Here is a 22,811-nt window from a genome sequence, read left to right as displayed (position 1 = left end):
CCGGGCCAGGAGGGTTATTTTTAACTGTTTGCCATGTGCTGTCTGAGCACAATTAAGGTAATTGGTTTGGGAGCCTGGCTCTCACACAACGCTCCCAATTACCTGCCTGCCTGCCCGTGCGGCCCCCCGCCTCCCTGCCCGTGGTGCCCAGCTCCTCTGGCAGGGGGACAGGGCTGCCCCAGATAGCACAGCGGGGCTGGCTGGGGGCACGAGTGGGCACAGGGCATGGAGCCATGGAGAGGACATCCCTGCATAACGACAGCCTGCTCTATGCCTCCCTGATTGCCATCCTCCTCCTCATCTCCTATTGGTTCACCACCCGCTGCTTCAAAATCATCAGTGGCATTGAAGGTACGGGGCTGGGGACATGGGGGGACAGGGTGGCCCGGCCGCTTCCACAAACCAAGCGGTGAGGCGAGACAGATGTTTGGTGTGGGAGAGGTGGATTAGGGACTCGCCCTCTGCCTTTCTGGGAGACCTCCATCTCAGTCACTTCATTAGTTCCTCCTGGCCGTGGTCCTGCTCGCTGTGTGTGAGAGCAGCTGGTGGCAGCCCTGGGGCTGGGCTGTGGCTCAGGGCTGTGCCCAGGGCTACTCTGGGATCCACCATGCTGCCTGTGTCTAGGTACTGCTGCCCCTCGCTGTGAGACGGGGTTCCAGATGGACTCTCTGGAGGCTCCCACTCTTGTAGGGTGCCCAGAGCTCATGCTCAGGCCTCAATCTGCATTTTGGGGCTCTGGGTCCCTTTGGGCATGACCCACATCTTTGGTCCCTCAGCTGGTGTGTTGGGGAGCTCTGGGATGTGGTGGGGGCCCCAGTTTCCCCAGTGAAGGGTGTCTCCAAGCCCCACAGCAGTGAGATGTGATTGCTGGAGGTTTGCAGGGTGAGACCCCAGGGCAGGGAGCAGGGCAGGAGGGGTGAAACTGGCATCACATGTCTGGGGACGTGCAGAGCCTCTCCTGCCTGGGGTGTGCATTGCTCCATCCATCTGTGAGACTTCTCTCTGCACAGCTCAGCCAGAGTCTTGAGGCACTTCCCACAGCATGGCCAAATGCTGACTGGCTGCAGGGGCAAGGAGCACCCCTGGGAGTGGTGCTCCTCAGTGGGATGGGGGAAAAGCACTGTCCCACACTTTCAGTGGGGTATGTATGCTCTTGAGCATCCCTTGCAGGCAGCCGTGGCTCCTTTGGTGACATCCCACATGTGGTCCCACATGTCTCATCCATCCTGGGGGCAGCTCCAGGCGGAGTAACATCCATGGGGACCTTGGTGAGGTGAAGGGGTGGTTCTTTGTCACACCTAGCCCATCTGGAGCTGCCCTAGGTCAGAGGAAATATGCTCTGGGCAAGAAACCCTGGGGAGTCTGGATGTGCTGGGAGCTGGGCACAGTGTGTGGCACGGGGACACGGGACCAGTGCTGGGTGCCTGTGCTGGTCCTGGTGAGATTCTGTGTCATGCTGGTAGCAAACAATGGAGTGGTTTTTTAATGGCTCTGGTATGGAAATATGTAATCCTGACATGGAAGCCAGTGAGAGAATTATCCCACTGAGGGATGCTCCGCTGGGGAGGATGGCTGGCACAGGAGAGCCACAAGGGCAGGTGGGGAAGCTGTCCCCTGGTGACTGACTTGCCACGGTGCCCTTCAGCCCCAGCATCCCACGATGCTGCCAGAGACACATGAGGGGCTGATAATGGTCTGTTCACATGGGCTCAGTAGGTTCCCTTTGCAGAGAAGCTGCCCTTAAACCCTCTGGATCAGGCTGGAAAGGGCTCCTCTCCATCCAAGTGTGACCAAAAACTAGGTTGCAAAAATAATCATGGACTGCAGGATAGGCACTGGCACTGGAAGCAGATTGAGGCTTGAGGAGAGGATAGGTTGTAGCTGGGGCTCAGCAAGAAAAGTGGCTTTAAAAACTCATTTGACTCAGTGGGAAACTTCCTGCGAGAGTGTAACAGGTCTGTACCACCCCAGCCCAGAGGGATTGACTCCAGGGAAAAATTGGGAGGCAGGCACATGAAATCCAGGCTCACTGCCTGGAGACTCATCTCTTTCCAAGAAAAGGTAATGCCAGGTCTGAAAACTTCCAGCCTGAGGAATGTTTCCCTAGGGAAGACTTTCAGCTCTTTCCCTAAGATGCCTCTGATGCATCTCTGGCATCTTCTGCTGGTGTTAGAACAACCTTGGGCATGTGCCCCAGGTGGGCAGGAGCTGCCAAGCCCGGTGGCATGGAGCCACTATATAACCAGGCTATGCCACAACCTGGGACTGAGACACCAGCCCTCTCCATCCCCTGCCAGGGGACAAACCTGCGGCCAAGTGGGCTGGAGATGGGGGTTCCTGGGAGACTGGTGTGAGGCAGCCCCAGTGGGAGCTCTTGCCAGGGGTCTGCTCCATAGCCTAGATATGGCCACCTGTAGCTGTGGCAGCTGGCCTTGCTGCTGGGGTGAACTGGGAAGGGTGGGGGGCAGCAGTGGCATGGGCACAGCCCTACTCCCTGCTTATGACACTAGTGCTGGAGTTGGGACTGGTCTTGCGTCATGCGCCACATGGGAATTGTCCGCCTGGAGATGGGCAGTGCCAGTGGCATCCCTGGGAGAAGCGATGGAGGAGCACCCAAGGGGTGCTGAGCCCTGCTGATAGGCAGTGACTATGGGTACCTGGGTCCCCGGTAATCCCTGTGGCTTGTGATCAAGCAGCCAGGCAAGGGCTGGAACGCTGTTGAAAAAGATCGGGGGAGCTAAATTTAGCCCCGTTGTCTGTGTGTGGATGTGTGCTCGAGGCGCACAGATGCACAGGTTCACCCTGTGTTTCCAGCTTCTGTGTGACCTTGGCTGGGTCCCTAGCCCCTGCATCTCCTCCTGTCCTGCTCATTGGTGCTCCATTTGGGTGTCTGGAAGAGTCTTGGGCATCCTGCATCAGAGCTTCTGCTCCCAGACCTGCTCCTCATCTTCCCTTGGTGTTCCTAGCAAAACAGGTGGACCCATCTGCCTGGAAATGGTTGGATTTGGGGCAGATGGAATTGTTGCCCCAGACACTCTCCAGGAGGGAGATGTTGATATGTTTAGCTAAGTTGGTCCCCATGGGGCAGACACATGTCTGGGGCACAGAGGACAAATCTGAGTCATCCCCATCCTGGATGTTTTGCCAGTGCCCAGCGTCCTGCCCCTCCCTGTGTCCCCCCCTGGGAACCGAGTGCCTTTTAATATCTGTGGCCCGTTTCCGTAGCAACTGCATTAAGCAAATCGATGGAGGTGGTGTCATTGGAATGGGAGGGCATGCCTTCTTTCCCCCTCCGACCCCCCCATCCCCGCCACCCCCCACGCCTCCCTCCTCTTGGCCTCTCTCCACTCTTACTCACAGGCACGGCCCTGCTCTGCCTGGGCTCTCAGCCGTGGCTCCCTGAGCTCCCACCACAGCCCTGCGCTGACCCTGGCTCGCCCATGGCTGGTGGCAGCTGGCCCTGAGTAGGGGGTGACAGCCAAACCCCTGCCAGGGACACAGGCGGTCTCGCTGGAGATGTGTGGTCTGGCGGCTGAGGTGCTGGGGTGAGGGGGCTCAAGGGCTGTGGTGGGGAGGGCTGGGTGCGTGAGGGGCCATGAGACACCCCCACCATGAACCTGGAAGGCCTTGAGATGATTGCGGTGCTGGTGGTCTTGGTCCTCTTCGTCAAGGTGCTGGAGCAATTTGGCCTCTTCGAGCCTGTGTCCTTGGAAGGTAACGGGTGTGGGTGGTGCTGTCACCTCTGGGGACATGAGGGGCAGGTGGAGGGTGTCCAGAGCTGCCCCCAAGGATGTGCCAAGGCCGCAGCATCCATGAGAGAACCCGCTGGCTGCTTGTAGGGGCGTAGGATGCAAGGAGCAGAGTATCCTGCCTGCCCCAGTGGCTGGGGATGTATGGAGGGGACAGGGCTGGCAAGGTGTCTGCTGTATGGTGGTGACTTTGTGTGCTGTGTTTGATGGGTGCTGTGGGCTGGGACTACGTGTGACCATATATGTGGGCACCAGGGTGTTTTCCACACCTCCACAGAAGCAAGGTGTTACCAGAGACCAGAGTCACCTCACCCCGTACGTGAGGTGTTGGACTCAGCACCAGTCTGCAGGGCAGCCAGGCTCAGGCAGGATGGGTGCGTGCTGGGGTCCCTGCTCCTGGCTCTCCCCCAGGACCCCTGTGGCCCTTGGGCAGGGTATGGGGACACAGAGGGAGCTGTCCAGCCATGGATGGAGGTTCTGAGTGGTGGGCACAGGACACACTTGGCAGAGCCTGGATCCGCTTGGGGGACCCTGCTTTGGGCAAGGTGGGAGGGAGGTCAGGACTGCTTGGCTTGGGTGCACCTTGGACTCCCAGGGTGATGGCTGTGCAAAAGGTCCCCCCAGCCCTGCCCAGCCCCTGCCCATGCCTGCACACACCTCTCTGAAGGTGATGCTGCAGCCTGGTCAGCCCCTGGCACGGGGGCATGCACAGGGTGAGGAGGAAACAGACAGTTTCCCTGGTCCACTGGTGCCCTGGGATACTCCGCTGTGCTTCCCCAGCTTCTCCAGTGCTGGGTCCCACAGGGCTGGGTGTAGTGGTGAATACTCGCCTCCACAAGCAGTGGAACAGACAGCACCCCGAGGCTGTGCCTGGGGATAGGGAGGGGGCAGATCGGAGGGATCCCTCCCTCTGATCCTCTGAACCTGAACGAAGGACAGGAAAGGTGGGTGGAAGTTTTCATTACTGCTTAACTGCTTGCTAAGTCCCTGTGTTCCAGCAGCAGCACTTCTAGGTGGATCATACCAGGAGGGAAACTGAGGCAGGAACTGACCTGACAGACATCCTGCCTTGTGAATGCCAGGGGAAGGCATGCTGACTGTGCCAAGGGTGGATTCCTGCCCCCTAGTTCAGCTGGTTATTGGAGGTGCCTCCCCCAGACCCTGCTTCCCCCTTCCCAGTGCTTTTGCTTCCCCATGTAGCTGCTGGAAGCTTTGGACCAAAATCGGTGGCATTGATTGCAGCTGTTTGCAGTTCCCAGGTGCAGTGGAAAGAGTGGAGACAGAGCCCCCAGCCCCTGCAGCAACCCTGCCACTCCTTGCCTTGTGCCGCTCCTCTGGTTCCTGGGGCACACTTCTTGTCCATCTGCAACAGACTTTTCCCTACCATGGGCCAGAGCAGGATGCTGGAGATGGGGTGTCCTGTGTCCAACCTTGTCCTGGTCATCTGTCACCCCTCCAGAAGGAACAGGGGCATGCCTGTCCCCCTCCATCCATGCTGAGAAGCTGCAGTTCCCTCTGGAGATGTGCCCCAGCTGTGAGAGTGGGAATGGGATCCAGGTGCTCTGGATTGCCAGCAATTGCTCCATTAAAGGTGCCCAGAGGAGAGGGAGACATGTTGCTTAAGGGGCAAAAATTGACTGAGGTTAAGCTGAGCCCTGGGCACTGTACAAGGAGTCCTGTGTGTGAACAGCAGTGCTTTGGGATGGGGATGAGGTGCTGCTGCATAGGTCACTTCCCCCTCTTGACTGGAGAAGCAGCATGTAGAATTTTGCTCTCCAGGGAAGGTCCCAGGCGGTGTCTGGGACTGGAAAATACTGTGTCCCCTCCAGGGGTTGTTTACAAGCCATGGCTCAGTCAACAGTGACAGCCCAGAGACCACAAAGAGCCTGAAAGCAAACACTAATGGCTCGGGTCTGCTAATGGACAGAGGGCTCTGCCACCTGCTCCGGAGCTGCCGATGTTGCTGGTGGTGCTTCTCCTGCTCCAGCTGCTGGCCCATGCTCTGCCTGCCCCATCCCTGCTGGTCCCCTGCCTGCAGCTGTTTCTCTGCCCAGCTTGTGTCATGCCACCACAATGATCAGCTGGGAATGGAGCAGCTCCAGAAGGGACCAAGCCAACCCCTCTAAGGGGAAGGGTTCAGTGGGAGCATCTTGCAGCAAGATCCTGGGGGAATTCCAGGCTTGCTGGGTTCCTAAACTCAGCTGGATGAGGCCCCAAGGACTCAATACTTCATTTAGAACAGGCACTTCCCTGAAAAAGACAGAAGTTCCAACTGTCTGCTTGGCACTGTACCCCCTTGAGCCCTGCCACACCTTGGTGGTGTGGGCACAGCCACTGTCTGGCAGCTGCAATGGAGCATCCCCATGAGTGCACTGTGCTCCAGAATCTCCAGGGTGATCAATGCTGGAACTGATGTTGTTTACCAGCTGGATAATCAGTGATGGACTGTGTCATCCCACCTCTGCCCTGTGCTGTCCCCATCCCTGAACATCTCCTGGCAGACCCACGCAGGAGGCTCTCAGACCCCTGCTGACACCCTGCTTTAGCCAGGCGCTCAGGATGGGGCAGGTGGAGAAAAATGCTATCAATTTTGCCTCTTGAAGTGCAGCATCAATAATTCAGTGCAGAGCAATCGGTCCTGGCTGGAAGGAGGGATGGCGGGAGGGAAAAGGCGGGAGAGCCACCCGCGTAGCCCAGCCACAAATTAATATTAAATGAAGTTGCAGATTGCTGTCGGCAGGATAATTGGTGCTCGTCCGGGGCTGTTCCTGCCTTGGCTGTTCAGGATACATGCTGTGGGGCAGGCAGGATTGGGGGTGTCTTGGAGAGCCCCCAGCATGGTGTGTGCTGGTCTCTGCCTTCCCTGGGGGCTGCTGCTGCTGTAGAGCTCAGGATATGGAGAGAGAAGCAGGGCTGGGAGGGTGCCAAACCCATCCAGATTCATCCAGAATCTGGGGAGAAACAGGAGGGAGTAGCATAATGTCTGGGTGCCACCGGCACCCCAAAATGTGCCAGGCAGGAGGGTGGTGGCAGTGAGCAGTATAGACACCTCCTCATGGCTGGCTCAGGGTGAGGGTCCCTCTGGAGAGGGGAGAAAGTGAGCATTCCCAAGGTGGTGGTGAGAGCAAAGTCCTGTGCCAAGCCCTGATTCCTCCTGCTTTCCAGGAACCTCTTTGGCAGCAGGAATGCATCTTGGCTGCAGGAGGGACTGGCCTTTGGGGTGTGATGCTTTGGTCCCTGGGCTCAGGGTGTCATCCAGCCTGGTGGGTTTGACAGAGCCCAGAGATCGAGGTGAGCTTGCTGTAGGGGGGTAGATCTTGGAGCACCAAGATCTAGCCTAGGATACCTGCAGGCACTCCAGGTTGAAATGTGAGATTTTGTGTGTTGGGCTGCACCAGAGATTTCCCCGTGTGCAGTGGGTTTAACCCTTGCCTTTCCAAGGGCTAGCAGGTTTGTCAGCTGGCTCTAGGGCTGGGCAGGGTTAGCTCTTCCAGCAGCCCTGAGCTCCTTGAGGTCCACAGTACCTGTAGTGCACCCTGTGCCTCTGCTGCTGTGTGGTGACACGTCCTGCTCAGCCCAGCCAGATCTAATTAGCTTGTTGAATCTCTTCTCCCTCCGGCCTTGTGTTAATCACTTTTCATATTGCTTCCTTCCCAATTCCCTCTGGCCTGATTTGCTCTTACTGTTGCTGATGTGCCTGGAGAGGGGAGCAAGGAGACCCAGCTGGACATGGAGCAGGGCCCCCACCCTGTCCCAGGATAGGCTCTGAGCCAGCAGATGGAGGGACAGGAGATCACTCAGCCACAGGGATGGGAGAAAATCACAAGCTGGAGAAAAAGCAAGAAATGTAGAGAGCAAAGGAGCCTATTAGGACTGCTCTTCTTTATAGTCCTGCTCTGTTGGTGGAGGGTGAAACCTTCAAGTCTGGTGGGAGAGGCCGTGACTCTCTAGGAGGGCTGGGCTGCAGGGTGCTGTGGGAGCTCAATGGGATCTCCTTCACCTCTCCCCTGTGAGGGACAGGATTAGACCCCAGGACTGGGCACAGATGGGAATAGAAGTGCCCTGGACTGGGCTCTAGGGAGTATGGAGTCCATGGTCCCTGGAGGGCAGTTAGTGGGATGTCTGATGTGCCATCTATGCTTGGCTACAGCATCCCCTCCCAGGGATACAGGAAAATGTCTCATTCCCCCATGGGTGCCTGCCCTGGGGCTTGTTGTACTGCTGGGACAGGAGGTGACCACATCAGAAGCAGCTTTTAGGTGTCAGGTGCATAGACAACTGTCTGAAAGTGGCTTTCTAATAACCACTGTTGCCAGGCTGGGGTCTCTGTCCTGCTGCCCTCAAAGCAGGACTTTGGGTGGGTGGTGGGGAGCACCCACCCTGGCTGTCCCTGACATGCTGCCCTCCCCCCAGGCAGCACCCCGTGGGCTACATTTGCACCCTGTGGAGCACATTTCTCTCCAGCAGCAATAAATGTACCCCGGGCTGGCAGTCCCCAGCTGTGGCTGTGACCGACTGCTGGTCCAGAGATGCAGAGGAAGAGGGAGGAGATGAGGGTTGCAGATGTCTGTGGAGGTGATCAGTGGACAAGGCTGAGCTCCAAGGCAGGGAACTCATGCCGCGCAAGGTGGGGACACTGCTGGGGAGAAAGTTTGGTGGTTTGTGATGGGGCAGAGGGGATTTCCTAGGCGGAGCTGGTCCCTGAGCTGGTGGCAGCAGTATCCCAGTAGCGTGTGATGAACTCAAGGGTCCCTGCAGACTGCTCAGCTCCAATGCCACCATGAGCTACTGCTGGGGTGGAAGCCTGTGTGGCTGAGCCTCCTCCACCTCCATGCACCCACTGGTGCCCATTCTGCACCCCTTTGCGGGTTCCTGTGCCAGGCTGTGTAATGCAGGGGTGGCCTGGAGGACAGCTGACCTCTAAGTCCCTTGGGCAGTCTCGTGGGCTCTCCTTCTCTGCAGCTTGGGTGCTCCGAGGGAGCTCAGAGGGTGCCGGGGCAGGAAGAGGGAGGGCCAAGGCAGGTCTCTCCTCCCTTGCCCTCCCCTCTACTGCGTTGCTGGGTCTGTTGCTGCCAGAGCAGCTGCCGGCTGGGGCTGTGTCTGGGGGATGGCGGTTGCTGAGGCACCCTGGGACCTGCAGGGGCTGCAAACGGTGGGCATCATCCTGCTGCTCTGCTCCAGCCTCAAGATACTCCATGCTCTGGGCATCATCGACCTGACCAAGGGAGGTGGGATGGGGACAGGGATGGGGATGGGAATGGCATTGCACTGAGAGGGGGATGTGGTGGTGGAGGTGCTCCTCCTATCCCAAGGGCTGCAGGGTACTTAGGGGAGTTTTTGAAGAATTAGTATGGCTTAGGGCTTTTATTTTTTGGTTTTTTTGGGGGGGGAGGGGGTGGTGGTGGGGGAGGCATTGGAGTGTCTCGCAGCATTAGGGTGTGGGGAAGTGAGGGTGTCTGGGGGTGTTTCAAAGTGTTAGGATATTGGGTGGGAATATTTGCAGACGTTGGAATATGTGATGCTGGGTGCAGGATGCTAGAAATTTAGGGTGTCTGGGAGCATTAGGGTGGGGGATATCTGGGTCTTGAGGCACTGGGATGCAGTGATGTGTGGGGTGCTGGGGTGGATGGAGGATGGAGACTGTCTGGGCTATGGGAATCTCAGGGCAATGAGATGCAGAAGGCTGGGCTTTGTCTGATGATGGAGAAAAGGACTGCAGGTAATGGGCTGAGGAGATAAGCGTGAGCTGGGAGAAGAGAGCCATGAATGTGGGGTGCAGCACCATGCAGGGCAAAGCTTTCTCACTGCTGCAGGAATTGGTGGCTATGGGGAAAACATGGGAAAAGAGGCAAGAGCCCCTTTGCCCTCCCTGCAGGGCTGTGCCAGGGCTGGGGAAGGCAGAGGATGCTCTGGGTGTTGAGCTTCCTGGATTGGCAAGTGGGTACTGAGGATAGGGCTGGATGTGGCCAAAGAAGAGGACCCAAAATATGTCAGAGCAATGCATACACAACCTGTTGGTTGTGCCTGGTGAGGGTGGGAGTGCAGGGAGCTGCACAGTGCTGATGCTTTATTTATTTTGTCTGCCTTCCTGGACTGTGCCATGGACAGTCCCCGCTCTGCCAATAGGCTTTGCATGAATATGTTTTGGGGTCGGTTTGCCTCCATCCCCTGTGCCTCCTTGCTGGCACTGGGGATGCTGTGGAATGAAGGGACTGCAGGTCACATCCCCTTGGGTAGCCAGATCTTGGAATGGGACGTCTGTGGCTAGGATTGACCAGAGGAGCAACTAGTAGTAGAGCAGAGGGAGGGGAGGAGAGGAGGGTGCTGTGCCCAGGAGGTGCTTTAAACCTCCTTCTGATGGAGGATGTCCCTGAGCTGTCTGGGATCTGGCTGGGGTGTGGCTGGAACACATCTACTTTTTGTCCCTGTGCCTGACTGTGGAGGGAGGGTATGGATGGCATCTGGGTAATGGATGTGCAGAGCACTAGCTTTCTTGTGGAACCACACTGCTTGCAGCCAAGAGGAGCTGCTGCTCTGCTGGGGCATTTTTTTGGGTAGCTCCTCTGGCACCTTGGATGTGCTGGTTCCTGCTGCCATAGGAGGTGCTGATGGGGGCAGGATGTGTCCCTGTGGGTGGGTTTTGCAGCAGGGCAATGCATGTGGCTGTCCCAGTCCTGCAGCTTTGTCTGCTCCATTTGAGAAGCCTCTGAGCTCCACCGTCTCTTGGGATGTGTGTTCCCATTCCCTGCTCACATCATTTTGTACATGGTGTGGCCTGAAGAAATTATTATTCTTCTATATCTCCTTTGGACATAGGCAGGCTGTCTGGGAGGACTGTCACAGGCTGGGGATGGGGACAGCAGTGCTGTGAGCCCCACTTGGCTCTGTGGCCCATTCTGGTCCATGGCCAGAGTGCCCCCCCTGGGGACTGCTCAGCACAAAAATTGTGCAGCTGTTTCTCCCTCTGGCACTGAGGAATATCCTTGTCCCAAGCCTTTGCTGTCCCATGAATTGCAGCTCACTTGGCAGCTTTGCTGTTCCCAGCTCTGTCCCACCCCCAGGACAGGGATTTTGGCCCTGGGAGATGCCAGCTGTGATTTCATTCCTCTGATGGATGACTGTCTGGCACCTTTGCTACACTTGGCTCTGCATTGCTGACTGATGAGGGTCATTTGCAGAGCTGCTGTTGGTGGGACACATCCTGACCTCAGGGTGGCTGGGGAGACTCACTCTTCCTCCTGCTGAGCGTCACTGCAGACCCCAGAGAGCTCTGGTTGGTGGCACTGCCTGAGGCTGGGTGGCTGAGCCCTGCACAGAGATGCTTGTCAGCCACAGGTTTTAAGGGCAGCTGGGTTCAGATCAGCCTTGGGGTACCAGCTCCTCCTGACCTGCCAACTGACCCAGTGTTGCCCCACAGGACCAAGCAGGGCCTCCTGGAATGGTTCTGTGCCCTGGGGCTGGGGACACTGTGGGGGTGGGTCTTGTAGTGGGATGCACATTTTCCACCCATCATGACCATGCATTTATTGAGAGTGATGAGGGAATTTTAGCACTGCCTTTTAGTTTGTTATTGAGGGTGTATCCTAGCAGGAGGATGCCATGGAAGGGGTGGGTTGGTCTCCCCATCCAGCTGTCACTGGGAGGGCACTGGTGGCTGTGGCTCTGTGGGAGTACAGGGACATTGTTATGCATCTGACTGGCTCTGTCTCCTGCTTTTCCTCTGGGGAGACCATGGAGCAGGCTAGGCTTGGGTCCTCTGTGGGAAGGGGATATCAGCCCAGCACTGGGTAACCCTCAGCATGGTGGCATTGGCAGGATCCAGCCTCCAAGGACATATCAGCTGCTGGTGGCTGATGGCCATCCTGATGGCAATCATTGCTGGGGGCAGGCATCTATCTACCCACTGTAGGTCCCTTTGGAGCCTTCATTTGGCATTCATTTCAATGGCGTGTGGAGGTGGGGATGGGAAATCCCTTCCCCTTCTGGTGCTGCTCAAGGATGCAGTTTCAGTTTGTGTGTGTTTGTGTGTTTTGAAGTCGCTGAGCTGCGGAGTGATGCATGGGAAGCGACAAGCCACTTAACCCGGCAGACCTCCCGCTGCAGATAAAACACTGCCAGCCCTTTCTGTTGTGTGCCAGCCGCTGGATGGCCCTTGCAGAAGGGTGGAGAGCAGAGCAGCATGTGGAAAAGGAGCTGTTGCTGGCAGGGACAGGGCTTCACGCCGCAATGTCCCTTGTGTCCAGAGTGGCAGCACGTGGTTGGGCTCTGCTCCTCATCTTCGGGCAGAGCTGTTTCCCAGCAAGGAGGAGCTCCCAGACTTGTTTGGGGTTTGGATGCTGGGGACAGAAAGAGAGTGGTGTGTCCTACTCAGCATAGCCCTCATGTTCGTTAAAGCCAGGACAGCAAAACCCCAGTCCTAGTGACCCCTCTCCTGTTGTTAAGCTGCATGTGCTGAATGTGCTCCCTCCCTTGCCCTGGGGACCCTGGAATTGGGCCCCCCCTTCGGTTTCCTCCTTGAGAAAACGCCCATGTTCTTTTTTTTTTTCTTTTTCCTTCTTTATAACAAACTAAAGTGTAACTTGCACCCGACCTGACCTACTGCACGTGCCTATACCTGCTGCCCCTGTGAGTCCAACCAGTTTACTCTCTGTTGCATCTCTCTCGCTGTGTGATTTCCCTCCTGCCCTCCTCCCTCCCGGGTCCATCACCCTGGCATTGGGTGATGCTCTGCCCTTCCCTCTCAGGAAAGGGGATACTTCTGCCTGTCAGGTCTGTTCTCACAGCTCAGCTCTGCTGGAGGGACCTGGCCCAGAGCATCCTTGGAAGGCTGAAAGGTGCAATTTCCCTTTCCCTCTGCAAATTAAGGCCCTGGAAGAGTAACTGGGACAAAATCATGGTTTATGTACAACTGATGCCCGCTTCTAGGAAAGAAAAGTCTTCTTTCCTCACCTGACTGCAAATCCTGCAGCAGACAGGAGCCAGGTTGTGCTGTTCTGCCAGTGCCAAGATCCTGGTCCTCACCCTTGCCCTTGTTACCCCCTGACAAATGCCAGGGGATATTTTTGTTCATTCCTGTGCATTTGCACCTCTCTTCACCCTGCTGAGGATGCCACATCCCTGAGGAGAATTTGCCCTCTTTGAGTGGCTTTGTGTGATATCCTGCTAGATCCATGACCTCCTGGAGCTATTCTCCATCCCCCAGAATGATGGACCTGCCTTGGTGTGAGCTCAGAGGGTCCCAGGTTCTGCCTGTGGGCACTTTGGGGCCCACCTGCCTAGAAGAGGCTGCTGGATGCAGACCCATGTCCCTGTCCTGGAGTTGGGTACCATGTAACACCATTTTCCTGGCATCTGGGGTTCAGCTTGGCTCCACGAGGCTGAGAAAGGGCTTCTCTGCCAGGCATTTGCTAGAACCCTAAAGAAACAACCCCAAAACCAGGGCTCAGGATGCATAGGCACTGTGACCTGCTGCTTGCAGATGTACAGGATGCTTGGAGCAAACACAAACCGGAGCCTCAAAGGGACTTTGCACCTTTTGTCCCATTTGTCCCCATGCTGGTGCCTGCCTCCCTTCAGAGGCTGGAGTCCAACATGGCCTTCATCCCCTCCTCTTCCTCCTTCCCCTACCTGCAGCATTAGTCCTGCGCTGAGTTTGCTGGCTTGAGGCACTGTGGGAAGGGAGGGAAGGGGTCTGCAGCCATGGGGCAACACCAGCTGGGAGAGATGGGGCTGAGTGAAACCATTGGGGTCTAAATGGGGGAACAGGGGGTGGCAGTGGGGTCAGTACAGCGAGGGGACCTATAAATGCAGGGTGACTTGGATGCAATGGCCATGGGCCAGGCTGGTGTGGGGAGTCCCTCACCCAGCCCTGTAGCCTGGCCCAGGCAAAGCCCTGAGCCCCGTTCCCCTTCTGGTTGTCTCAAAGCAGGTCCCTGGGCTTGGGTCCCAGTGCTGCATTGGGGTGGGGGTGCATGCTGCAGTCTGGGCTGCATGGGGGGTCCGGTGCATGCTTTGCCTTCAGCCCTTGGGTGCCAGCAGGATCAAACCCAGCCTGAGCTTAGGGACGATGCAATGCCCTGGCTCAGTCACAGGCTGTTCCTTGAGCTTCATTCTACCTTGCCTCCCTGCAGAGCCCCTCAGAGAGCAGGGGAGCAGGTATTTGTCCTCAAGGCTGAAGGACAGAGTCTGGCCCTGCTATTTCCTCTCTGGGGTCCTGGGAGTCTCCACTGCACACTGGTATGATGGGGGTGTACAGGGGCTCTGGGTGTGATTAGCCTAGCAGGGTTGTCCTCATCCTTCCCAAGGATGGATACTCCAGTGCTGGGTTTGTCCTGGGACTGAGCAGGAAGGTCGACCAGAGCCTGGGCTGGTTTTTGCCTTCCTGCTCCTCCAGCCTCATGCTGCATGTGCTGCCTCCTCTCAGATCACCCCGCGCCGGGTGCCCAACCCTGCTGCCCGTCGGGACCGGGGGCTGATGCTCTGTTAACTCTTCTTCTGCTTGGTGACTCCTTCTTTCTTCCAGGCAACCCGCCAGTCCAAACTAAAAAAGCGCTGAAGCAGCGATTCCTCAAACTGCTGCCCTGCTGCCGGCCCAAATCCATCCCCTCGCTCAGTGAAAGCAAGTGCTTCTTCTTGCCTTTGTGTGTGTTTGTCCCCGGCGGTGCTGCTGCCTGCTCTCCGCCCCGGCCCTGCCTGCGGGAAGGGGACGCCTCCACCTCTCCCCTGCCCTGGCTCTCAGGATCAGCCCTGCCCTGGAGGGGTCCGATCCAAGGGCTCTGCACCCACCTCTGTCTTTACCTGCTCACAGGCTGGTTTTCTCCCTCTTCATCTCCCTGGAGCAGCTCCCACGGGATGCACAGCGGCAAGAACCGCTTGGGAGCTGGCTCAGGGCAGCGGGGCCCTCCCGGCACTGCTCTAGCGGGTGGGGAATTGTTTCTCGAAGCTTAGGGTCGGTGTGGAGATGGAGGTGTGATGGGGCGATGAAAGAGGCTGAGCAGGGAGTGAGTGCAGAGTCCCTTAACCCCCTGTATTGGGTGTGCTTGGTTCCTTGGTGAGTCCAAGCCCCCGGTCAGGATTTCTCCCAGCCCCACAGTGCAAGCCAGTGCCCCCTGGGAAAAGGTGAGTATGGAGGGGCAGGGTCTGAACCTCCCCATGAAGAGGGAGTGCCTTCTGTGTGCCCTTCTTGGCTGAGTGGGGTCTAGGGGTGCTGGATGCTGCAGGCAGGGGCTGTGCAGCTTGGCAGATGGTGGAGAGAAGCTATCAATGAAGGTGGGAGAACAGTGGGCAGAAAAGAATCTGGACAGGGCTGGGGTGGGGGGGGGGAATTTGGGGCTCTCCTGCTGGATGTGGGCCCTGGTGCTGCAGAACATCAAGGGACTGAACTCCACAGGACACATGCCTGGGCTGATGGGAGAAGGGCAGGCAGGGAGGGTTTCAGCACTGGGGGGCTTTCACACCTCTTTTGTGCCCAGCCTTGGGGGCTGGGGGTCATTGCCCAGTGTCAGTCCCTGGTCTGTAGCCAGTGTGTCTATGATTGTCCCCTTCTGGCACAGACCCAGCTCTGGCTGAGTAGAGCACCCCAAAAATGCATCAACCTAGGCAGTTGTGAGAGGACAGCGTGTGCTCTGCAAGGTGCCTCTCCTGCCCCCTGGCATGACAAGATAGGGCAGGACAGTTCTGGCCTCAGCCACCCTCTCTTCCCATGGGTTCCTTGCAGACAGTGTTGAGGATGAGTTTGAGCTCTCCACCGTCTGCCACCGCCCCGAGGGGCTGGAGCAGCTCCAGGAGCAGACCAAGTTCACCCGCAAAGAGCTGCAGGTCCTGTACCGAGGCTTCAAGAATGTGAGTACCCCTTGACCAGCTTTGATAGCCCTCACCTCTGCTGCCATGTCCACCTCAGGGTGGTGCTTTATTTGTAAAACTCTTTGGGACCTTGGGATTGAAGTTTATATAAGGCTACAGCCTGATACTACCTCCGGGGAGCTCAGTGGGGAGACCTGATCCTGTGCTCCATTTCCTTGGGTACAGAGAGCCCCCTCCCTGGGTGCCTGGGATTCAGAGGCCCTCCAGCAAGGGGTGCAGCCCAAAAAATCAGGAAGATGCTCCAAGCAGCCTTTCTAGCCACCCCACCAGGTGCAAAGGGCTGGGGGGCAAGGCAAGGGAGCCACAGGTTTTTAGGGGATGCTCAGCCCTTTTTTGCAATGTGGAAGTGATGCTGTGACCTTGCCCTGGCAGGAGTGCCCAAGTGGCATTGTCAATGAAGAAAACTTCAAGCAGATCTATTCACAGTTCTTCCCTCAAGGAGGTGAGTGCCATCCCCATCCCTGTCCCCACACAAATGGATGCCTCTGTGAGGCAGAGGGTCACACAGCACCCCCTCATGTGTCTGCCTCCCTGCAGACTCCAGCACTTATGCCACCTTCCTCTTCAACGCCTTTGACACCGACCATGATGGCTCCGTCAGCTTTGAGGTGAGCTGTGGCCAAGGAGGGGGTGGTGGGGTACAGTGGGACAAGGAGAGTACCTCCCCCCAAGAACCAGGGGCTGGGGTCAGCAGTGTTGTCGTTGCAGATGGATGAAGAACTTTGCAGGCCTAGTGGAGGTTATTAAATTCCCAGAGGCAACAGAAAACCAATGAAAAGTGAAAAAAAGGGGCTTTCTGTATTTTCTGGGCAGGGCTGTGTAGGGACCCAGATTGGTAGACACAGCCGTGGCTGGGTCTTGTTCAGGCTTTGGCTGAACATCAGGTCATGATGCACATTGTCCCCTTGGTTGCTGTGATCCAAGGGAATAGTGTGGGAAATGTACAGGGTTAAGCAATTTTTTCTCCCCCCAACTCTTTCTGATACCAAACGTTTCACCTTGTCAGCCCAGCCCCTGGGCACATCAGCTTTGGGGCCGAGTTCCTCTCTGCAGGAGAATCAAGCAGGGCTGTACCCTCTGTGTCTCTGAAGCCTTTTGTGGGTGTAACTCCTATTTGCCTGCTTTATCCATCCTTGCAGGACTTTGTGTCTGGGCTGTCCACCATCCTGCGGGGCACCATTGATGATCGCCTGAACTGGGCCTTCAACCTCTATGACCTGAACAAAGATGGCTGCATCACCAAAGAGGTGGGATGGGGCGTCCAGACTGGTCCCTGGGGCCAGCGCAAGTCTGCACCTGGAAGGGACAAGGGCAGAACTTGGGGGTATTGGCTGAGCTCTGGAGGAGAGCTCAAAGGATCGATATTTAATGGAGCTCAGCTTTGCCAATGTCCCTCCTGGCCCCCTGGTGCTGGTGTGACTCTGAGATGGAGGGTGGATGAGTGGTGTGCAGCTTTGGGGCTCCATTGCACGTGCATACATAGCACCACACTGTGCACAGAGCCAGCAGAAACACATTTGAGCACCTCACAGGTCCTTCAGGAGCATCAAGGAAAAGATGTGGGTTGGGGACCAGGTGGAGGCAGAGCCCTGTGTTGACACTGCAACCCTGCTCCCCTTCCCATCAGGAAATGCTGGACATCATGAAGTCCATCTACGACATGATGGGCAAATACACCTACCCGGCCATGCGGGAGGAAGCACCCCGGGAGCATGTGGAGAACTTCTTCCAGGTGAGCTGAGTACATCCTGGGAAAGCAGAGCTCCAGCACAGAGCTGCAGTGGGTACACTAGAAAACACCCTGCTCTGGGGATGAAGCAGGGCTGTGCTGGTCGTTTTGGTGCTTGCGCATGCCTGGGCCCAGGGGTGCACTGTGTCCAGCCCCTGTGGGACCTGGGCAGGGGCTACCAGGTTCTCCCTAAGGCTGGGGCTGTCCCTGCTATGCCCCCTGTGCTGTGCTTGTCTGCAGAAAATGGACCGGAATAAGGATGGCGTGGTAACAATCGAGGAGTTCCTGGAGTCCTGCCAGAAGGTAAATCACCAGCAGCTCTTCTCTGAGCTAGGTCACTGCCCTCTTCCTTTGGGACCTTTGTCCCTTCTGCTTCCTTCCTGCAGAGAGGGGGTGAAGCGAAGGTTCCCAGGGGCAAGGCTGGAGCTCTGCTTTGGGAACTATACCCATGCCAGCATCCTCACACAGATGAGGAGAGCCATGGGTCCCAGTAGGGCTTGGAAACTGCCTTTAATCCCTGGGGCTCTTTAATTTCTGGTCTTATGTGTCAGAGCTGCCATGAGGGTAAAGCCAGGTTTGGGGGAGCTACCTAATTTCTGTTCTGTACCCAACTTGCCTGCTTCCCACCTGCTCCTGACAGGATGAGAACATCATGCGATCCATGCAGCTCTTCGACAGCGTGATTTAGCTCCCGGACCTGCCTCCAGATGAGCTCTCCTGACACTGGGTCCAGAACCTTCCTCTCTCTCTTGACTTTTCCTTTGAGATTCCCCTCCTCTGGCTGCACAGACACCCCCATGGAAAGGGGCCTTCCTTCCCTGAGATGCAGCCGGCGCTGAGATCTTCCCTTTCCCCTGGCCCTGCTTTCCTTGGGGAATCCCAAGCAGGTGCTCCCAGATGTTGGAGCATGGGCATGGCTGGCACAGGATGGACCTCCCTGCACCCAGTCGTGGTGGAAAAGACACATCCTTGGGCTGCAATAGAGGTTTTCCCCATGCACACCACCCTGTGCAGCCACAGCTCACCTACCCTGATCCTCCCCAGCCCCAGGAGCCCCCAGTCCTGGCTCCAGCCCAGATCTTCCAGCAACACTGTCTAGAAACCAATAAAGTCTTGCAATGGGCACAGCCAGAGGCTTGGCTTCCTCCCCTGCCCTGGCTGTGCCCTGCTGTGGGAAGCATGTCCGGTGTGTCCACTGTGAGCCACCGGCCCCACTCCCTGTCCTGACACTGGGCCAGTGGGCGGGCAGAGGGGCTGTGCCTGGAGAAGGCAGCCACATGAGCTTTTGGGGTTCACTGCTGCACGAGCTATGGGGAGCATCCCCTGACCCCAGGGATCCTGGTTAGACCTATGAGACCCTGACAGGGGCAGAGGGGAGGCTAAAGGGACCCCAAGGTGACTTGTGGCACTTGTCCCCCAGGATGGAGGATGCAGGGCTGGGAGATCTGCAGCCTCAGCCCCAGTCCCTCAGGTTTGGGATGCTGGCATAGGGCGACCCCAGGGATCCATTTTGAGGCTCCAGTGGAGAGACACCCTTTCCAACCCTTCCTGAGGACATGACAGCCAAGGCATGGGGATGTGTGGAAGAGGGAGATGGGCTGGTCTCTGGTGGCCATTCTGGCCCCATAGGGCTCACAGCCATGCTCCTGGCATCATTTGCTGCTGACCTTGCTCGGCACCTATTCCCTGGCTCTTCCCAGCCCACCTGTTGCTCCAGGGACTGGGGAATAAGCAATGAGGCAGAGAGGTGTCCCCACAGGCATAGCCCTGTGCTGGTGACATGGCTGAGCTGGCAGCTCCTGGAGGAGAAAGTCGATGCTGGGATTGGATCGGAGTCACTGCTGTGCTGCTGGCAGGCTGGAGGGTCACCTTGGGGCAGAGGACTCTTCTCCTTTTCCCAGCATGGCCATGTGAGAGCCTGCCTGGGGAACCTTGGGGATGGGGACCCTGGGTGTTTTTGTCACCAATAGCTCCTTGGTGATGGGTGTGTGTATGCTGGCCTGTCCTTCCCACATACCACTCCAGGTCATAGCTGGGAGAGTGATGCCCATGGGCTAATGATCCCATGCCAACTCCAGAAGCCCCTCATAGGCACTGGGAATGTACCCAGCCCTGGCAGCCCCTGACTGAGGCTCCACTCTGTGTCCTTGGCCGGGGTGGTTGGGGCTGGCCTGAGCTGCAATGTCTGGGATCAGCACCCATGCTGGACCAGACCCAGGCTGAGCCCCTGGGGTTAGAGACATTAGACTTTAACCCCTGGGACTCTGAGCCAAAGCTATGGAGCTGCTCCCCAAGGGGACCATCCCTGTCCCAGCCCTTCCAGATATCACCTGTTTTATAAGCTCATTTGACACATTATTTACCTTGCAGACATGAAGTGTTTTTTAGGTTCATTCAATACACTGTTCATCTCATAGACCTGTTCCCAGGTTTGCTGTGGGGCTGAGCTCCCACTTGCATCCTCCTAAGGGTGGGAGGGCCTTACCCCTCCATCTCTTTGGCCCTGCTCTCCCTCCTCCCAGCTCTCTGGGGTACCCATTGTTTGCTGCCATGTGGAGCACCTGCCGCCTCCCCCCTCACGCTGTAGGTCGCATGGTGTGACCCCCTGTCCCGGGGCATGGTGACCCACAACCCGCTTGGCATCTCCAGTCTGTATATTTTGTATTATAACAATTATATGAGTTAAAAAACAAAACAAAAAAAAACAAAACAAAAAACCAATAAAATCTAACCACAATCGCTATGCACACTACCGTTATGTCTTTGCATCTGTCAGCTGCCTGGGATGGGAGGGCAGGAAAATCATGGGGTCTCTGTAGAGGGTCGGTATCCTTTTTGGGGTGCTGTGGTTGCAGGCTGCTCTGGGAGGTTGCATGGAGGACCGAGCTTAGTCATGCTCTTGGTGGTCCTGTAAATACAGACTTTCCCCTGCTAAGATGCTGTAGATGTTAAGGTTAAAAATCTCTTACATGAAGCCTGTCACATTTCAGGAGTCAGGCTGCCAGGTGTGTTTTCAGCTTGTCACAGACACTGCTGGGTGAACCCAGGACTGGGACCAGGTGGCCCTTGTTAGGATGTAGCATCTAAGGCTGAGCTAACAGGAACATGGTCACCTGCCACCTTGAGGGGTTAGGTATGGACTGGGAAGGGGTTTTTCTTAGGGGCAATCACTGGTTGTTGGAAAAGTTCAGCATTGAGAAGTGGGAAAAATTAAGTAAATTAAGTCATGTAAGTAAGAAAGTAGTGGGAACAAGAGAGCAGTGGACCTGATGTGGGACAGCAAAGTTGTCCAGCATTCTACAGTCTGTAGTCCAGGAACTGAAAGCTCAATCCAAAGTCCTGCCTGGAGACCAACATATTAAAAAGATGGGCTCTGGCTGTTGGGGGAATTACCATTGTAGGACTGGGTAAGCAGCAACTCTGATCTTTCCAAAGCCTCTGACTCTCGAGGGACCTTTTTGGGCTGCCGGCCATCACCCAGGGCTCTGTATGGCAGTATGAATAGGACTGAGCACGTTTTCCCCTCTAACCCACTTTTCCTGGCATATCCTATCCCCTGAGCTCTATTTGGCTGGTTGCTATTTCAGGCAATGACATGAAAGGGCTTGATGTGCCCTCTTGTGGCACAGGGATGTTGTGAGCCACTGATGGGATCCCTTGGGTCCTTGTCCCTAGGGTGAAGGGCAGAGAAGAGGATGAGGTGATAATGGGAAAAACAGCGCCGTGGGGATCAGCCTTCGAGTGCTGCCGTAGCCTTTTCACACCAAATGGGAAAAGGTTTGTGCAGGGAGTGCAGCTTTTGGAGTAGGGGGTGGGCATCTCCAAAGGGTGGGCTTTTGAAGTAGAGAGTGGGGAAGCATCTCTGGGAGTCAAAACTAATCTCTTTAGCTCTCCCCCAAACAGACCCTCAGGAAGAGCCTGAGGGAAGGGAGGTCTGGATCCTTTAGGTGTGCCTTCAGCTTGCCAAGAGAAGCTGCTTCGTGAGCCAGGCCTTGGATGACCCTTGTTAGTAGGAGGTGGCATTTAAGGGTGGATAGCCAAGTCATTCGGTCTATGATGAGAACAGAGATAAGAGCTGATGGATCCTTGGAAAAGGACAGCCTTGTGTTGTTTCCAGACAAGTTCTTCCTATCTTTCAGAGGAAAAATTAATAGTAGCTATTTGGTTAAACAGCTGAGCAACTGGATGAGGCAGCTGATGCAGCCTAGGGCAGTGATTCACTCCAGCATCCTGAATACTGCCTAGAAACACAAGCATTTTGTAAAAAGATAACATTCTAACACGGGGAGAACTGTTACGTAGGATTACTTTGCCATGATCAGAGATACAAGCACCCCTTCAGGGGCTTTTGTGACCCTGTAGTCACCACCCAGCTCTGGAGGTGTGTGAAAGTCCTGTGTGTTCTCCACCCAGATTCTGTGCATTTCTTCTAACCTTTCTGTAAAGCCTGCTCATGTATCAATACAATTTAGCTGGTTCCTATTTAGCGTATCTGTACAATTTCTATTTTTGCTCTTTGAATGCTTTGCCCTGATGATGGTGGTAACTAGAGATGCCCCTGGGCCAGGGGCTCTGCTGCAGCCTCCTGAACTCTGGTATTGAGAGTTCTGGTATTGACGGTGCCGGAAACTCAGCCGTCTTCAGTTCCTTGTTATGCTCAAATTGTTATCAGTGGGCATAAGTGGAAACGTGGCTGACACATGACGTGTCTGCCCAGATGTGTGCAGGCGTTTTCCAGCCCTTCCTTGCGAGCTGGGGTTTCCGACAACTCTTTATTAACTTGCTTCTTGTTGGCTGGTACCTGCTGCAATCTCCCCAGCAATGGGAAAGCTGGAAGGATCACCTTGCCGGCCTCTCTCCATAGTCACAAAAGAGGGTATCCAGCCCTGCGGTCCCTCGTGCTCCCATTCGGCTGCGGCAGGAGAGATGCTGTGTGACCTTAGACTCCTCCTCTGATCTACTGATACCATCTCAGCTTGGCATCCCACCCTTCAGCATCTTCGAGGCCTCCTCCGGCCATGGGAACACCTCCAGGCGTGCTACGGGTACGGTCCGTGCCGTGCCGCGCCGCTCGGAGCTCTTCCCCCGCAGCATCTCGCTCTCCCCTTCTCGCCGCAGCCCCGCCGGGCCCTGCTGAGCTTGCGGGGCAGCGCGAGAAGTAGGTCACGTCTCACGGGAGCCGGCGCGCCCTCCGCTCCCGCGCAGGCGCGCTCCCACCGGGGCGCCGCGCGGCGAGGCGCACGCGCAGACCGGAGGTAAACACTTCACTCCCCACCCTCCTTCCCCCCTCGGCGCCGCTTCCCTACACAAACCCCAGGGCGCATGCGTGCTGCCCCGCCGCCGCTTCCCCCTCAGTCCCCGCGGCCCCTCGCGCGTGCGCCGCGGGCGCGCGCTGCCTCCCCGCGCAAGCGCCCTGAAGCCGCCGCGGCCTCGCCCCTCCCGCTGTCGGCCCCGCCGAGCACGCGCAGTGC

At 56.8% G+C, this 22,811-nt stretch overlaps 1 protein-coding gene across 4 annotated transcripts in view; it reads left to right on the top strand.

The window, feature by feature from the left end:
• KCNIP2 (potassium voltage-gated channel interacting protein 2) overlaps positions 1 to 20,092 on the top strand; it is a 43,589-nt gene extending 23,497 nt beyond the window's left edge. Inside the window, exons 1-9 of one of the 4 annotated variants that reach the window (XM_086898952.1) lie at positions 3,577 to 3,714; positions 14,272 to 14,367; positions 15,466 to 15,590; positions 15,984 to 16,053; positions 16,149 to 16,219; positions 16,751 to 16,858; positions 17,239 to 17,343; positions 17,581 to 17,643; positions 17,981 to 20,092. In XM_086898952.1, coding sequence (XP_086755078.1) covers positions 3,612 to 3,714; positions 14,272 to 14,367; positions 15,466 to 15,590; positions 15,984 to 16,053; positions 16,149 to 16,219; positions 16,751 to 16,858; positions 17,239 to 17,343; positions 17,581 to 17,643; positions 17,981 to 18,028 — 789 coding nt within the window. In that variant the 5' untranslated portion in view covers positions 3,577 to 3,611 and the 3' untranslated portion in view covers positions 18,029 to 20,092. Of the gene's footprint in view, positions 1 to 3,576; positions 3,715 to 8,841; positions 8,978 to 14,271; positions 14,368 to 15,465; positions 15,591 to 15,983; positions 16,054 to 16,148; positions 16,220 to 16,750; positions 16,859 to 17,238; positions 17,344 to 17,580; positions 17,644 to 17,980 lie in introns of those variants that run through there. The other 3 variants (XM_023929256.2, XM_086898953.1, XM_086898951.1) reach the window with 3 other exon arrangements.
• Positions 20,093 to 22,811: the final 2,719 nt, after the last annotated feature.

The sequence above is a fragment of the Cyanistes caeruleus genome, chromosome 8 (genome assembly GCF_971803275.1).
Source record: "Cyanistes caeruleus chromosome 8, bCyaCae1.hap1.1, whole genome shotgun sequence".
Taxonomy (NCBI): domain Eukaryota; kingdom Metazoa; phylum Chordata; class Aves; order Passeriformes; family Paridae; genus Cyanistes; species Cyanistes caeruleus.
This window is presented reverse-complemented; position numbering and strand designations above follow the sequence as displayed.